The following is an 18542-nucleotide window of genomic DNA, read 5'->3' on the forward strand; positions in this document are numbered from 1 at the left end:
GAAGATCTACGCGGCTTCTGATAATTATCAGAGAGAGAATAGGCAAATCATTTGTTTTAACAATATGCTAGATTGTTCGTCAAATCTAATTACCATTTAAATAACCAAACAGGCTTTCACAAAACTAGTTTCTTTTCATGCCTACAAATGTGTGAGTTTTTTTTTACTGTAAAAATGGACTGAATGATTTCAGAAAATAATAATGTAGTATTATGCGTATGCTTTAAGATTTTTATAATTGAAGGATGAAAGTTTCAATCTAGTCGAACTTTAGTGAAATGTTAAATGACAGTTATTTCTCGAATTCTCGAAAATGAGTTACGGGTAAGTGAAATAAGAAGAAAAATTGAATTAGCATTCTATATTTGGGTGATGGGAATATACAAATGATTGATTAATCTTTTCATATTGTTGAACTCTCAGTAAAATTGATTAATAGTTTATTATTTTATTGCATTTTTTTTTTTTTTTGTTTCATAATACTTTTTTTATATTTCTATTTGAATAGGGTTCTGATAACCAGGAAAGTCCTAGTGTTGGTTCGGCTCATTCATCGATTTCACCTCCAATATCGCTGATGCACGATATTACAGCAGTAACATCGCCAACAATTACTGGTCAGCAAACTACTACTACAATACCCGTTACACTGTCACAAATGTAAGTTAACTTGTTAAAAAAAAAATAAATAAATAATGTGGAAAAATTACAATGAGTGTAATTTAAGTAATAATATCTATATTTACCCGAAATCACTATATCCATATAAAGGCATCTCTTGGCAGAGTTAAGATGCAATGTTTTTGTAGTAGCGAATGTTTGATAATAACGAATTCCTTATTGTGGATGAGTTTAGCTTAAACATTTACCTCTCTCGTCAGAAAAAGAAAGTGTTATATGTTCTTATAAGCTGTTCTACTTCAATTTTTTTTTTTTTTTTTTTACACTGGAATGATCATACCAATATTAAGCATGCTATTATTGGAATTGTTTACTTTATTTATTTAATTCTTTTCTTAACTAATTCCATTCAGTTACGATATTTACGAAGTGAATTCATTTTTGTAAATTCATTTTAAATTTCTTTTCTTTTGTTCTTTTGTTTTTTGTTTTTTTTTTTTTTTTTTTGAGTGCATAATATACCTCAGAAACAGACAGATTAATGAAATCAGATTAATTTTTAGCTAACACCGGGAGATATTTTGAAATGCAGGTATTTATGCATATAATGTAGCTGTAAAAATTTTTGGAAATCTCATGATTTTGAAACTTTGAAACTTCTTATTTGTTCGATACCTTAATGTAAAAGTTTGAAGATGTCCACCAACAGCTGCTCCACTCGGTAGTCATCAGATTTTGATCGATCCAACAACCGGTCAGCATTTTTTGATATCTTCTGCACCACCAGCACCACATCCACAAATAATCTATCAGCCGGTTTATTACTCTGCTACGCCAGCACAACCTGTTTATTATCATCCTTTTACATCCGGAGCTCATGGTTAGCTGATTGCTATAACTTACATTTAATCCTTTTATATGAACCATGTTAAACTGACATATAAAATTTATTAATGTGTTATTTTTAGCACTGCCTAAAGAAAATTAGTTCCCCATTGTATTTTTTCTTAGCTCTTCATAGTATTTTCCGGTTTTGTGGTTACTCGAAGCTATTTATGAATGATTATGCCAAAGAATTCAGTTCTTTAATTTTTTTTTTGCATTATCTTATCTTTGCCAAAAAATTGGGATCTTAAGTAGATTCTTTTTAACTACAGGTGCATATGTCGTAGCTGCTACACCTATAACCGCTTCCCAAGCCGGAAATCAGATAGCACCATCACATATGGCGCTTGGACAGCGGTTTTCTTCAACACCACCGCTGGTGACAACTGCTCAAAGTACCACTGGATGTTATGTACATAATGTTGCTGATTTCGATGACACCAGGTAATTTCTTCTTTGGAAATTTTATAATTTCAGAGCCAAGTATTGGCTACAAAAGTAAATTTTAGATAAATTTATGAGACTGAAACTAATTTACTCCAAAGGGAGTTATTTACTACATCCAAAGTTGTCGCAATTATAGATTCGCACGTACATATGGTAATTAGAAATATGTGCTCTATTTTTTTATTGATCTATTTTCATACAATACTATTTGCTTGCTTTCAGATCAACTGTAACAACTGATGAAAGGCATACAGTTTTCGAGCATCCAATAATGTCGACAATAAGAAGTCGTGCGGTGGATGCAAAACAAATTCTTGTTTCAAAAAATTGTAAATCTACCAGTGCATTTTAAGCTTGTAAATAGATTATTTTCAGATTTTATGAGTTTTATCACTGGATTTAGAATTGCATACTCATGGAATTTAAATTATCTGTTTTTCCTCTTAATGACATGACATATAAACCTTTTTCAGCCATCTCACCTCCACATGCTTCACCTATTTTATCTCAAAATTGCTTAATATTCGATAATTTGGCAACTACACCGTTGGGTAATTCTCAAAATACTTCTACACAAATGCGTCCGCAAGAGGCTACCACATATCAAGAAGTTGTTAGTAAGCCAGTCATTTCCACCAGTACTGTCACTATAAGCCATGTAAGTGTGGATACATTGCTGCATCTTCTGCGAAATGAAGATTTATTTGGGATTTTGCAAAAATTTTTATTAACAATATCGACCTAAGAATTATAGCACAGTTGTTGAAGAATAAGCCAGTTTGTAGTACTTATAGTAGCAAGTTTCATAATACATTTTAATTTGTCTTTGTAAAATGACCATATTAATTTGTCATGATCGTATGAAATTTTCAAATGACCTTTTTACGACAAATTATTGATTTAAAAGATTGTCATGAAGGAGAAAAAATAAATAAATAAAACCATAGATTAAGGAACTGAAATGCTTCAATTCATTGTGAGTATCGTTACATCTTTTGAAATGAATTCAGTAAAAGAAAAAAACAGGAATGGTTTTATCATAAGAGATTTCTTAATGGGTAGTAGGAAAACGATGCTTGCTGAAAAAAAAAAAAAAAAAAAAACTACTGTTTATTGATTCAAGATTTTTAAAATTACGATGTTGATGGCTGAGGATATAATGATAGCAGTGATTGTTTTTATAGGCTCAAACAAAAGACGGTGAAAGGACGCCATTATTTGGTTCTGCACCAACATGGTGGGGTGAAAATGGTACTTCCAGTGTAAAAGTACAAAATGATGGCGAAAACACGAGGTGAAAATGCTTAAATTATCTTCCAGTTTTCTTTTTGAAATATATTGCTTTCTTTTGAAATATTTCTCCAAATTTCTTTTCGAATTCAATTTTAACTTTCTGTTTATGCTGATTTTGACCTATTGCTTCATGTTATTGAAACTCCTTTATCTCTTCAATTAGGTTAAATATTTTGGCATCAGCTAATTCTACTATTACTACCCTTGCTGACTGTAATTAATTTGTTTTGTCGCGTACGGAAGTAATGAAAAGCAACTGTTTATAACAAAAAACAAGCTGGAAATTTTTATGGTTTCTTCTTTAGTTTCTCATTTATATTCCAGTCTCTCATCATCTTGCTATTCAATTTCTTTATATTGTTTGTATGTATCTATTAATGTGTAATTTTAATTGCTTGTAAGTTACAGTTTTCGTTTTCTAAATTGATTTAGGCAAATGAATTTGAATTCAGAATTTAACAAAACTTCGGAATTTTTATTTATTTCATTATAGGGATACAACTACGGGAAATGCTCATCGGCCATTAAAATCGATTAGGATGGATATTGACTTAAATGAGCCTTTTATCGATGAAGAAGCAAAAAGAGAGAACAAAGCTAAAGGTTAGTTTTAGTATTAAGTAAGCTACTAATTATTCTTGATTAATTTTTTAATTTGAAATAAACCATCGGTGGTTCAACTTTGGGGTTCTAATTTAAACTCATCAGGCTCAGAAATTTGCAGTTGCTCAACGTACATTTTCTTCAACTGCATTTACTGTCTCCTTTGACAGTGAAGAAGATTCACAGAAAGTGAATTTATCACTTCAAGATGCTGCTAAGAAAACTTCATCCAGGTGGGCAAAGTCGTTTCAAAATTTGATGATCTTAATTTGAAGCATACGCAGTAATATTGCATATAAATTTTTGTTTTGAAACAAGTCTTATTCTCAAATTTGAGTTCCAATTTCAGTGTTTTATTACTCTTGTGACTGAACTTAGATGTGTGTTTATAATGTTGTTATTTGCAAAAAATAATAAAAATAAAAATATTGCTTATGATTTTGAGTAAGATGATTGATAGGATTGTTGTATGTCAATAACAGATAACCATCGAAACTGCATGTTTCTAGGCGTTTTATGAGAAGAAGTATGCCAGCATCTGGATTAGTTTCTAAAGGTACTGCAGCCAAAATAGCCGGTTTAACAGCTGCATCTAGTGATCCGAAGCAATATTTGCTGAATAAAATGTTGATGGGAATTGGCGAAGGTAAAAGATTCAATTTTAAATTTATTTAATTTGATAAGATAGATAAGATGTAAATACATTTGAATGTGGTAGCTGTTCAGGAAATTTTGAAATTTTAGAAAAAAATTTTTTTCTTAGAAAAGCAACGTGTGACTTTTACTTAAGTATCGAAATTCTATGATCATTGAGATCGAAGCTCCCTCAAACTGAAGCAAGAAGAAAGTTCTGTGAGTAGTTTCTTTTGAAAACCCCTATATCAACTGTAAATTTAACCTTTAACCTTTAGAATGCAATGAAGAGACAGATGTGATCTCATCATGCGAACATGGAGGAAAAAAACCAGATACTGACGATACATTAAGTGAAGCAGGGACTTATGTTGTTGGTCAGCGCTAATTAAATATTGCAAAAAACACATATATATACTTGATTGGGTAGAAAGACCTATTCTAAAGATTTGTTGCAAAATTTTTGTTCAGGTTTATCCAAATTTTTTGATCAAAACTTTTCATCACTATTTGATTTTTTGGTCTTTTTTATGAATTTCTTTCAATGTAAAAATCACAAGACATTTAATGCATTTTATCATTTTGATCAAATCAGCTGTCTTTTTTTCACTGGTTTTCATTCTTATATTATCACCTGTACTCCTCGATCTGCAATAATTTTGATCTTTCCATCAGTCACATAACTCATATAGACGTGGTAATGTAGACGCCTGTAGAAAATGGCATGATATAATACTGCATTGTCCCTTATCGTGTTTTTAACATGAGTAATTTTAAGATGGTGATCATGCGAATCAAATGGTGACTTCACAGACTGTTAAAGATTCCGATGCAGAAAGTGTTTCAAGGTATCATTTTTCTGTTGTAAGCTTAGATCGGAATATATGATCATGTTTTTTTTATGATGTCTCAGGTTTATTGATTTTTTGTGAACCAGTTAGTTTTTCCATACAAACTTGGTTTTTATTTTTAGTGAGTCGACGACAACCCAAAGCACAGAAAATCTTCGTCCTACTATGCCAATGCGCATGGGATCGGTAGGTATTTTTTTGTAGCTTTTGATATCTTTAAGTATAGTTTCTTCCACTTTTTTTTTATAGACCGTTATAATGGAATCAATCAAACAACGTTTCGGTTGATTCGGCAATTTTTTTCTGTACTTCTTATTTACTTACATGTGCTTAAATTTTGTATTTCAACTGCTTGTTTCAGATTTTGCCTCAAATCAATGAGAATGTTAGCAACACAGGTGGTGAAACAGAAAATAACGAACATCTCTTGAGTGATCTGTTGCGTCTTAATTCGGGACGAGTTGCTCAACGTCGTGATATCGGTGAACATCAAGTTGTTGCACCATCTACACCACCACTTTCGAATTCATCTCGTCTAACTGCTGCAACGGGGTCTCATGTAAGGATTCCACGTCGTCCAGACACTGCTAAAGGAGAAGAACGTCAGTATAATTCGCATCGTTTATGTACCATGGCATCATCTTCACGTACAGCACTGTCATCCCAAGTGCATCGTACACAACCGACTGCTGGTGCAAGTGGAATGAATGATAATACCTTCAGGTATTTAGGTTGGATGAATTAATAATACATTATAAATAAGGATTTTTTAAATATTTCCTTCTTGAATCGTGAATATTGAAGAAAAATGCTAATCAGAGTTAATCATTCTTCATAATTAATTTTAACAATTGTATATCACACATTATCCTTGCTCTCTAATAATTAATGTAAATTGGATGTTAAATCTTGCACATCTTGTCCTTTCTAAGAAACCCAAAAGATTTTAACTGAAGAGCAGCAATAACTACTGTCTGTAAGCTTTATTTTTATCTTTTTTAATACGTCACCCTTAATTCAAGACACTGGGCAAATGATATGTAACTATAATGATAACTATGATAAATCATGCCATTTCCTGATACTATGCTTTGAATCTGTAAAGTTATTTTTCGATAACATGACTGCTAAATAGAAATAGTTGTAAGTGAATCCATGCAGAAGATTGTGGTTAAGTCATGAGTTGTGTGGAAGACTTACGCTTAGTCGGTTAATACAATTAAACTTATAGCAAGCTTTTGAGAATATTCATGCTTTTAAAATAATATAACGTTGCTTTTTTATTCTTTTTAATTTGTAATAACTTTTCACATTAATTTTTAAGCGTTTTTTATATTAAAAAAAAAGAAAAAAAAAAAAAAAACAAGAATACTAATTCATGGTTTACTTTTTTTTTCATGTAAAATAATTAATTTCTAGTGGTAATTAGATTTTGATATAATTCAACTACCTTCATTTCTTCATTTCTTATTGAGCTTTTTCTTTTCACTTTAAAACAGGATGGTGAGATGTCGCAGTGAAACGTGAGTATTTTTATATTGTATTGTTGTTTATTTTGTATATGCATGCAAGGATACCTTTTTTTTTTTTTTATTTTCCTAACAAAAAAAAACACCCAATTACTGCAAGAAAAAGATTTATATTGGGATGGTATTGGCCACTAACTAATAATTATGAATGGTTGTTTAATTCATAAAGGGATGAAAAAATCCTCTTATACATTGAATGTATTTTAAAAATAAATAAGCAAATTTTGGAAAAAGAATTGTTGGTTAAAAAGAGGAGAAAAGCATATGATGTCAATAAATAGAGTTTCTTATATTTTCCACCATTTTTCTTATATATCTTTTTGCAACTGCACATGCAATTTGCATTTATCGTCAGTAACAAGCATGGGTAACAATTTTTGTTCAATAATATGTTGCATGTTGTACGATGGCATATCATACTTTTGCATATTATAGATTTTTTTAAATATTAATTTTATTTAATTAATTAAAAAAGAAAGTTAAAACATTTGTACTATTTTTCGTTTCTATGTGTTGCTTTCTTTTTTTTCGTTTCTATTTTGTCCATTTTTAACAAAAGAGGACGATTTAACATGATTAATTAATATACCAAATTTTTGTCAAAATATTGCTATATATATATATATATATATATATATATATATATATATAAACTGGCAACATATGGAAGGAGAAATATATATATTAAAAACTCGCAACATATGGAAGGAAGAAAACAATCATTTCAAAATTTCTTCAAAACTGCCAATTTACTGTTTATTTGTTAAAATTCAGGTTATGTAAATGTAACTTTTTTTTTCTAAATTTCAGGCGTGGTGATGGTGGTCGATATTCGATGCGATTTTCTGCTATTAGCAATAAGAATCATCCAACTCCTGCGACAATCAATCGGAGCGATAGACCGCCATTCCGTGTTGGAGGGAGTGGAAGAAATCAGGTAAAAATCGTTGACGCATTTTTTATTTCAAATTTTTAACTTTATTTTGTAACAGAATATTAAAGTTTCGTTTGGTTTATTCTTATTGTTTCTCAAATATTGGTATCATAGATCAGTTGTATTTTATTCTTGTCTTCCACTTTTCATTGTTATTAATTTGTTTCTTACAAAAATCTTTTGATATCGCCTAGCAGATCATAATTATCAGTGTATGAAATAGTATTTATTTTCAAAATCTCATCTGAAAAATCAAATCTTATGTTATTAAATTTATTTTATAAACGTATATGAAATACAGTTAAAAAAAATTCATTCGTCGAGGGAAATTAAAATAGAATCTCTCAACAAGTCGACAATAATTGCATTGTTGTGATGGTTTCATTAAATTGTGTTAAATTATCATATTTATAGTGCGTATCCAACATATTTGATTTATGACGTTGATGATGACTACTGTGAATATCCGTCTTAATTTGCTTTAAGATTTACATAACTCCTTCAATTTTCGAAAATATTTGAAGATTGTTGATTAACTTTTAAGGCAAGTGGAATAAAAGCACAGAAGGAAAGTGCTGAGATGACGGCTTGGCTAAGACGTAAGGATTATAATCCGATGAAGGCAGCAGCTGAGGCAAAGAAATTACAGCAACTGAAAACACGGTAAAATTTCAACTTCTTTCTTGTGATATTTCTTTTTCCATTTTAATTTAGAACTATTTTATTTCGAGGATTTTCAATTCAAAATTTTGTTCACTTCAAATTTTTAATTTAGAGAGAGAGAGAGAGAAACTACAGATGAGAAGTAGGAGGAAATTAAATAAAATATTCCATTATAAGAAATCTGCTAAAAAGAACTTTTCATGATTGATCAAAAACTATCATAAACTTTTTACCTGATCTCGTAAAATTTCCAGTAATTTTCAAAATTTTTGTTTCTGCAAATGTTTAAAAATTTGGCTTATGTTGATCTTATGTTAGCTTACAAAACATCTCCCACGAATGTCAGAACTGTCAAAAGGAGTAAGCTTTTTTCAAAATTTTATTGTTATCATAGTTAAATTTTGTTTATCAGATGCATGTTTATCAGTGCTTTGCTGAATATCCATAAAGTGTTATCAATTATTACTTGTAGTTGTGTTATAATTTAGTCTTTTTTTTTTTTGCCTTATTTCATCCCTAACTTCTAATGTTCAAGTATTTCTCGAATTTTTTTTTTCCTTTTGTAGTCAGTATTAAACGGAAATTTGAAATTTTGTCTAAAAGATCTTTAGATAATTTAGAAGACATAGTTTTATTATTGTTAGGAGCGATGAATTCCGAACTGTCTTTGCAGTACTAAATTTTTTGCTGAAAATGAGAAACAAGGATATGGATACTAGATTATATGTCATTTGGAATGTCTTGTAATGTATCCTATTTTACAGTCTCAGTGTTTGCTATCGTTGTGACTTTTTTTATTGTTTAGCGAGACATTTATTTTCTTTAATGAATAATTGAACAAACTGAAATTATATTTCAGAGCGGACAAATTTGCATCAAACCGTTCAATATCATTTCATCAAGGGACTCGACCTTTTACCAATGTGCTACCTGTAAGTTATTTTTGTTTTTATTCCTTATTTACTCATTGAGATTACTTGTCATTTCATGTTATATGAATTGTTGAATTCAGTTAGTTCAGTATAAAATCAGCCCTACTTCATAGTATAGTTTCTGTGATATAATGTTTAGCTAAGTTTCTGTGATAATGTTTAGTTTTCTGTGATATAATGTTTAGTTAAGTTTATTCTTAGTTAAGTTATAGACACTATTTATGTTCTCAACAGATTATCTATTTTGTTATTACTCTAACATATATATTCGTTTTCCACTTTTTTTTTTTTTTTTGTATACGCACTGAAATTGCTCCAGTTTTCGTACTATTTAATTTTCTTATTAAAGTAATTAGATTTCTGAACATTTAAACTTCCAAAATAGATTGAGGTGCTCATTTCAAGCTTTAGCTTCCTTAAGATTAAAATCTTGATCTTTCAGATCATCCGGAATTCAAATAAAGCTCGTCACAACCGATCGCAAGATGACTTATCAGTCAATAATGCCTCTTGTGGACCGGAAACAATTCTTGTCAATTATTCAAAAGGTATTACGAGGGATTTGAATAAACTACGCTCTTCTGAAGTTACTCAGGATCAGGTTAATGCGTTATTCAGATTATTTTTCAAGAATTAAGTATTTTCAGAGCAAGGTAGTATATACATTTCCTGTAATTTTTCGTAGTGAATTTTTTGAGATAGGAAAGGGAAATAGAGGAAATTTTTGATGTTAAGAATTTTTATAGAAGGCAAATTTTAGACTCGTATAGATGGTCTTGAAAGTGCCGTACAACAACTTACTATGAAATGTAATCGAAGCATTGAATTGATAAGGTAAGCAAATGATTTTTGTTTCATTTTTTTTTTCCCTCAAATATTACTTGTTTCTTTCTTTTTTGATTATAAGGGATAGTTCTGCTATTTAGTAGCTTATCAGTACAACAAACCGTTCATCTTAGATACATTAGGAGTAACTGAACAAGGCTTAATTTTTTCAAGATAAGATGATTATAAATAGTGAAAAGTTCAAAATAGTGGCTTTTCATCACTGTATAAATTGCAATTTGTCCAGTAATGATTGAGTTAGTACTAAATTTCATGCTTCAGGAATTCTCATCAAGGACATTTGTCGGAATCAGTGGAGAATTTACTGGAAATGGCTATTAAGCCGGTGAAAGATTGTACGGGGACAGTAACTGATCAACTGGACCGGTTATCGGCAGCATTTGATGCGATACAGAAGTATTTGGAGGTCGGATATTTTGCTGAAATTTGAATGGATTTCTTGCTTGTTGTTGAAATTTATTCCGTTGTTGCCAAAAAAGTGTCATTCGATGTCGATAATTCATTACGAAATTTGTAATATAAATAACCCTTTATTCAAGTAAGTAATCATCAGTACCTGTTCACTTTCGAAAAAAAGGTATTCGAAGATTAGAGTTTCACTCATGTAAGATTCCGATTGATGTCGCTTAGCTATTTTTCAGGTCTCATCAGCATCTTTGCCAGCATCACCATCTGGTTCCAGTCCTACAGCATCAGTCACAGCACTGTCGACCTCTCCAAGTCGACGACCGTGTAGTGCCTACCAAAGTAAGCTTGCAGCAGCCAAGCGCAGTCCGTCAGAGAGTCAAAAAAATTTATGACCGTTCACAAGAATTATGTGCAATTGTGGTCATGATTATGTCATGCTTTTATAGCTTGTGATTAGTGGTTCTTTTTTTGAAACTTTCTCAGTTTTATCATTGACATGAATACGGAAAGGTTAGGAAGATTAGTTTTACCAGTAAGTTTCATTTTAATAAGAATTTAAAGTTGTTAAAATCATATCTGTAACCGTGAAATACATTACAAGTAGAAAAGGGAAGAATAGGATATCAGGATTAACTGTAAATTTTCGTATAAGTTTTGAAGTTATTGGAAATATTTCCTTGGGAATTTATTGTCCACAATAATCTTAAGAACTTATAATGCAAAGGATTTACTTGTGTCATTTTGCTAGAGTCCATTCGTCCTATGTTGAATGCGTCCAGTATCGGCCATAAGTTTAAATTAGGAACTTTTGACTTTATCACGGCACAACTATAATCTAAATAAGTTAGACAGCTGGATTTTTCATTCGGTTTTCTGTATAAATTAGAAATTCGACTGCACTACGTCAGATGTTAGTTGATCTCCTGGCATCATTAATTTCGATTTCTTGCCCGCATTCCCTTTTCCGAGAAAGAAATATAATTGTTTGTAAGTTAATATACTTTTCTCGGTCTCTCTATTTTCTTTGGACCGTTCAAAAGTTAGTTATTATTATGTAAGCTGCAGAACAAAGTTGAAAATTTACTTGTTTCTTCTGTGTTCGCCTATTTTGATGAATCTGTTTTCATTTTTGCTAACAAAAGCGTTTTATGTAGTAAAGGCTTTCCTCTTCCCCTCTGACTGTTTGCTCTAATTGTATAAATTGTTTTATGTTGTTAAAAAAAATTTTACACAAAAAGCTACTACCTTTGTTCTTTGTTCTTTTTTTTTTTTTGAAAATGCGTTTGGATGAGCTCCCAAATCTCCTAAATAATATCAGTTATCAACACAGATTGGTTACAAATAACTTCAACTAGAGGCGAGATTTTCTGCAGTTTCTAACAAAGAAACTAATATAAAAGATTCCTGAATTGTTTTATTTTAACATGTGAATATTTTTTGTAAAACAAGACAGGAATAAAGACATAATTTCGCATGAAAATATACAACTATTCAATATAAACAGTATACAAATCTAGCTGAAACAGAATGAAAGGCTTACTCAAAAATTACTCATTCACTTCCTTTCAGATTACCTCTTTCCAACAAAACCAACCAAGTTCTTATTAACAAAAAATAAAAAGAGAAACAAGAATTTAACTCTTTAACATGGAGCATAAATTATCTATTTTCCGACATAGTGACGATCCTACCAATCGGTCGTAATTCAGAACTAGAAATTCTCCCGGTTGTTCAGCAGATGCTGGTTTATTTGGTGAACATTTTCGGACACGAATTGTTGGCGGTTCATTCAGATGAAATTGCATAAAAATTGCACTGAAATGCTTAATTCTTGTGTTTCAATTCGGATGATAAACATCTTTTTCTCAAATTTGAATACTAGGTAAATGCTCAAACACCCTAATTCTCCACTCTGAAGTTATACCTTTTTTCCGAAAAGAAATATTCAGACTTCAAAATTTTGGAAAGGTAGATTGTCGATTTTTTTTTTTTTTGATCAGGAACGATTAGTGCTACATAATATCTAAAAAATTTAGATATCGTGTGGTGCATGAATCATCTTATTTAAAATATTTTGTGGTATTCATCAAATTTTCCTTCTTCTATAATCACTGACCGCTGTATCCATTTAATTTACAAAATTAATACTTAAAAAAGAAACAAAAGAGAAAATCATAATGATCAATAAGAAGAGCAAAATATAACCGAGTAGCACTCTGATTGCACATGTAAACAGTTGGACTTGGTTCTGCTCGATCATCTGTTGCATTAATATTTGCATGAAGTACTTGCCATTGCCATAGTTTACTAGCTATCATTGCTACCGTATTCAACATATAATTACAAATCTGGAAGTTATATATAATTTTTAGATATTATAAAGAAAAAAGGGAAAATTTTGTATAAATTAATGTGAAGAATAAGTTGTTCTTAATTTTTGCTTCATATATTTATCAAAAACATAATTTTATTACAGCTTCCTTTCTAGTATGAACAAATATATACTTTTTTTTCCAGTCTGAAATGATACCTTTATAACATAATTTCAATGTAATGGAAGTTTCAAATTATATTTTCTTCAAGAAAAAATCAAGATCTAAGATTTACCAGCATGTCAATCGTATAAATGAGCATTTCGTCATCTCTTCTACATTCGATATTCTGGCCTTCTTTTGTTGCAATATAAAAATTCTCCGCACCAATTCGTATATAAAATGTTGTTCTTAAAATAAAGCTTATATAAAACAAATCTTAATCAGCAAATAATGTCTTTTTTTTTTTTTTTTTTTTTAAAGAAGAAAGACAGAAACTTATTACATAGCTTGAATGACGCTTAAGATTTTATTGATTTGCTGAACTAAGTATTAAGTTTTCTAAAATATGTACTTTCCGGCATAATCATAATTCCTATTGGATGCTGTAACAATAATTGAAGACTGAACAGGTGTAGCACGAAGCCATTTCCACATAACCTGAAATAATTTTATCTAAAATTGTCTTCATTTTCAAATCTTCAAAATGTATCCTCTTTTGTAACATAAATGCACCTGAGGATCTGTAACACGAAGCAAATATCGCTTTAATGAAGTTGTAACCCGATTTGTTAAAACGAAATGAGATGACAATAAAAGCAATCGTTCCAGCAAAGTGCGCTTTTGTCTTAAACGAGATTCAATCTGAAAGTTGAAAAAAGTTATACATTTGTCAATATTAACTCTTGTTTTCTTAGCACAAAATGGTACATTTTTTACATATAAAATATGATTATGCAAATCATATCAACTCATTAATTTTCTTTTTTTGAATTGATTGCATTAATTACTAAACTAATGTAACTAAACGAAATAATTTTACAGAAAAATCAAAACTGCAACTCAACTGCTTATTTCTTTGCAGTTTGCGAACAATTGTTAATACCGACTATATGCAAGTATCACTTATTTTCTTAATTCAAGTTACCGAATAAACACCAAAACATACCTCTTCATCAGTCATAGCATACGGTCCTCGTAAATCAAGCGTGTTCGGTAATGCCGATAATGGCATAGCTACAAATGTCTGATGACGTATGTTCCGTGCACATAGATCACTTAAAAATAACTGACGAAGAGCGCGGTTCAAATAATCGTCGCCTATGGATGGTAAAGGACCTAAAACTAATAAAAGTAATTTCTTTGAAATTCTCCTCAATATATCATTGCTCAATTTAGCAAACAAAAATTAAAACTGAAGTCACTGCATATATCGAGACTTAAACTTGTACTCAAGTTACAGAATTACAGAATCGTGACTGTCCTTACCATCTTCAAATGGATGAAATGCCAACTCTACTCGCAACAAAATATTATCGAATAATGAAGCTATTAATACACCATCACGAATTACTGTTATACGATCTTTCAGAATAACAGCATCTTTACATAACTGAAATATGTAGGATTCTAAAGAATGGAGAAAAATAGTCTGGAGTTTACTTATTCAACTTAAATTTATAATATCTACTATCTGCATTAAAACTAGGGTCAAATTATTATTATTCTAATGCCTTACATGTCTAAATATTATATAGAATAGATAATAATAATTAAGAAAACAATAAACTAAAACCAAAAGCGTCTAGTTTATTCTATTCACATAAATTGCTAAAAAAAAAAAAAAAAAAATGTACATCAATACTAAATTTCAAAGGAACCTGCTTAAAGATATCTCGGCATAACAAGCTTTCTTGTGCCCACTGTAATGCCTTCGACCAGTGTACTTTCATTGCCTGCTCTCTATCAACTTTCATATAATCTAAATCGTTTTCGGCAGTTGCAAACAAAGTTTTCGGATCATCATTATCTAAAATTATTGGTTAATTAAACGAAGACTTCCATGGACAAATGCATTTTTATGATTTATTTTTTAGAAGATGTTCTTTTTCTCATTTAGTTATTGACGACAGAAAAAAGGATTCTTCATACAACGTATAATATTAGGATTACTTAGACATTAAATATAGAACCTGTCAATGATAGTGGTATTAAAAATTTCATACTTCACTGATTGCATCTCGATCATAAACACTAAGGTATAAGGCAATATAGTTACTTACGAGACAGTAATGACCATGAAGAATAAAAAAAATTTCAAATGAAACTTTAAAAAGTAGCTCCCATAAAACTGCTATTATTACGAAAAAAAAAAAATAAGAAAAAAAAAAAAAAACTACAAACTAACCAATTTCAATAGAAACAGCAATAGTAGAGCGGCGAATCAGATCACATGGCACTTGAACTTGCAGACATGACTCAGATAGTGCTGACAGATTTCCACCATCACCACCAGATGTTCCCGTACGTCGAGTGATATCAAATAATTCTTTTGGGTTGTATTTTGGCCCGACTACAAAAACGTTAGAAACAGTGTGACAAGCTGGCTCAGATGACAGAAATATATTTGTAAAATGAACATAAAAATGATCATAAAATGTTAGCTCAAAGATAATATTTGTACAAGAAGATTTAGATGAGGCAACAATGACGAGAACCGCTCTTTTTGCAGGTAGAAATAAGTATATGGACATAATAAAAAATATCTAAAATAACTGATATCACTAACACATTTTATATCCAAGATCGCCATAAGTAACATTTCCTGTTTTCCTCACTCTCCATAATTCTCTCATTTTTTCGAGTTCACGAAAAAACATCGCTTTATCAGGATCAGTTTCAGTAAGAAGCTTTGAGCGGAATTTTTGAGCTTGTTCTAGAACGCCAATCGCTTCACCAAGAGCTTTACGCCTTGTAACCCATTGAAATTGTTTGGATTGCTGTATCATATCTTGCATGTTATGCTGTGCTTCAAATGCATCCGCAACTGTTAGTGCTTCCATATATGGTGTTTTTAATACCGAAATCGTATCTACCAGAACATTTACTTGCTGCAGTGCTTCGCTATAAAATAAAAAAAATAAAATGCACTAAAAGTCTGTAATAATTATTCGTAAAATGATGTAAAAAACCAATGAATAATGAACATAACCAAGCTATGCATTCCATCATATTTCGCACAATATCTTTCTTACCTTAATAATAACCGTGAAAACTCGATTAGGTGATGGATCTACCAAGTGGTTTGACATAATATAAAGGATACTGTTGAGAAGAGAACTGTGAAATAAATAATAAAAACCAATAGTTAATTAAAATCTGCTGATTTTCTCACAAGTCATGAGTGTTTACATTTTTTGTTGATAATTACTTAGAATCGTTACTTACTGTAAGCGTTTTGCAACAATATGCCATGGTCCAGCTTCTGGGGTTTTACGATCTTCCATTCCAATTATCACTTCTTCGGGTTCCTTCTCTTCAACTTCTTCACCATCATCACGTGGCAACGCATCTGGATTATCGTATGTAGCTTCTGCTCCGATTAATTTTCTCCAATCCACTTTACGAGCTAATTTTGCTACATGATCAGAATAATCCAACGGTCTGAAAGCAGATATTTCAAATGCAAAATACATTAACTCGTATTTGAAAATTACTATCTCATTAATATTAGATTGCGTTAATGACAGACTAAAGTCTAGAACTGAAGAATTGATGAGATTAAAGAAGTCAGAAATTTATTAAAAGTTTGATTCGCTTAATTTACATAGTTCCACTTCATCCTTTTATCTCGTTAGCAACACCTACTCTATAGGAATATTTTAACCATTACTATGGATATTTGTGCAATGAAAATATGAACTTCCAAGAATCATATTCCTTTATTGTAAAATAGCACCAAGCAATCTCAACCTGTATCACTCGTTATCAAATGCTAATCAACATCATTGAACGATCGGAACTTATCTGATGACAGTATCCGGAAGATGCAACCCATTAAATTTTATCTATCGATAAAATAATTTAATTAGTAAATTAGCATTTGGAATATCAAAGAAATTTCAGTTCCATCAAAATATAACGCAAGAGAATAAATACCGCATATATTTTTCAACTCCATCAAAACCGATTTCCTGAATCTCCCACTCGGAACAGGCTTCTATGGCAATATTAACACCTGCTGGTTGCGATGTCGATGATGTTGGTTGTCCAGTACCAAACATTTACAATACACTAAAATTCTGCAAATACAACTTATCAATTCTTTTTTTATTTTTGGATGCTTATATTGCTTATACGCTTATTACGTTCAATGATTCATGTGTTCAACAAAAGCTTACATAAATTCACATTCACTTTATTTTTTTTGCTGATAACATATATCAATATGGTAGTGACTTATCATTACATGATACCATCATCATTTTGAGAAGTTAACCTAATTCATGCTTACTTCTTGGTTTACATTAAGAAATGTTAATAAACTGAAGATTTTATTGCAACATGTAAATTTTTTACTCTTAATATTTGAAGATGCAAAAAAAGAAAAAAATAATTTTCAGAAAATTATAACCTCAAATTGAAGATCACAGTGAACTGTGAAAAACAAAAAAGAAAAAGAAATGTGAATCTAAAACGAATATGATACTACACATGAAAAACGTTATTCTTTTTGTAGTAATAAATAAAAGATTCAACTTATTGATTTTAATTTTTTTTCTTTTTTTCTTCGAATAAAATAGTTTGAAAAAAGAAAAAAAAAAATCATTTGGAAGGAAAAAAAAATGTCTATGCATTTTACATCATAATTTCACTTTATATTATTAATATCTGAAAAAAAGAATGAATTTACATAAATGTACGTGAAAATGACATCCGTCATTTGATATGCCTATGCTTACATATGTCATAGATAAGTTAAACGTTGGCAAATATATATATATATATATATATATATATATATATATATATATAAAATTTACAAATTTACAATATAATATTAGAGTTATAATATTTTAATGTGAAATTGATTATTTTCATTTTGTCAGAAAATTTCGAATAAAAAGAGAAAAAGAAAACTGCCCGGAAATCTCTTGAGCATCTCAAAATTGCCCAAAAGCAAATCCATTCAAGTAAAGGTGATCCAAAAGGTCAGCAAAGTAAATTCCTCGAACCAAAATCTCTCAAAATTTCCTCAAATAAAACCCTTTCAATTCTTCAAAGCAAACTTTTCGAGTCGATCTCTCAGCATTTTTTTCAAGACAAAATCTCTTTCTCTGATTTTTAAAATTTTTCTCAAAGTAAACCCTCTTGAACCTTCCGAGAACTCTTGAATGTTGCATGCTACACTGCACTTCTTTCATTCTGCTCCTCCTACACTTCTATACTATTTCCTTCCCCTCTCTTATTACTAACATCAGTCACATGTTGTCTTTTTGATTTTCATTTTTAAAATCCATTTCATACTATTTGTTATCAGAGGAAGTATTCCCGAGTATTCCGAGAGTTTTCCAAAAATTGTTCAG

General features: G+C 30.3%; 2 protein-coding genes across 2 annotated transcripts; one reads left to right on the forward strand and one right to left on the reverse strand.

The window, feature by feature from the left end:
• Positions 1-577: 577 nt before the first annotated feature.
• On the forward strand, positions 578-11037 carry Bm4299 (Uncharacterized protein; the record flags this gene model as incomplete). The annotated part of the gene is made up of 20 exons (XM_001893104.2): positions 578-660; positions 1317-1501; positions 1779-1950; positions 2176-2282; positions 2427-2611; positions 3138-3247; positions 3740-3849; positions 3971-4082; positions 4359-4495; positions 4761-4859; positions 5261-5330; positions 5456-5519; positions 5695-6056; positions 7673-7799; positions 8341-8459; positions 9319-9391; positions 9834-9992; positions 10152-10225; positions 10499-10643; positions 10879-11037. The coding sequence occupies 20 exons, from the start codon at positions 578-580 to the stop codon at positions 11035-11037; spliced, it is 2652 nt and encodes an 883-aa protein (XP_001893139.2).
• A 1242-nt stretch (positions 11038-12279) lies between these two features.
• Bma-mdt-17 (Uncharacterized protein) lies at positions 12280-17240 on the reverse strand (the record flags this gene model as incomplete). The annotated part of the gene is made up of 12 exons (XM_001893105.1): positions 12280-12460; positions 12851-12993; positions 13253-13367; positions 13532-13617; positions 13693-13821; positions 14126-14295; positions 14446-14569; positions 14838-14986; positions 15365-15529; positions 15746-16080; positions 16405-16620; positions 17116-17240. The coding sequence occupies 12 exons, from the start codon at positions 17238-17240 to the stop codon at positions 12280-12282; spliced, it is 1938 nt and encodes a 645-aa protein (XP_001893140.1).
• Positions 17241-18542: the final 1302 nt, after the last annotated feature.

The sequence above is a fragment of the Brugia malayi genome (genome assembly GCF_000002995.4).
Source record: "Brugia malayi strain FR3 genome assembly, contig: Bm_v4_Chr4_scaffold_001, whole genome shotgun sequence".
Lineage (NCBI taxonomy): Eukaryota > Metazoa > Nematoda > Chromadorea > Rhabditida > Onchocercidae > Brugia > Brugia malayi.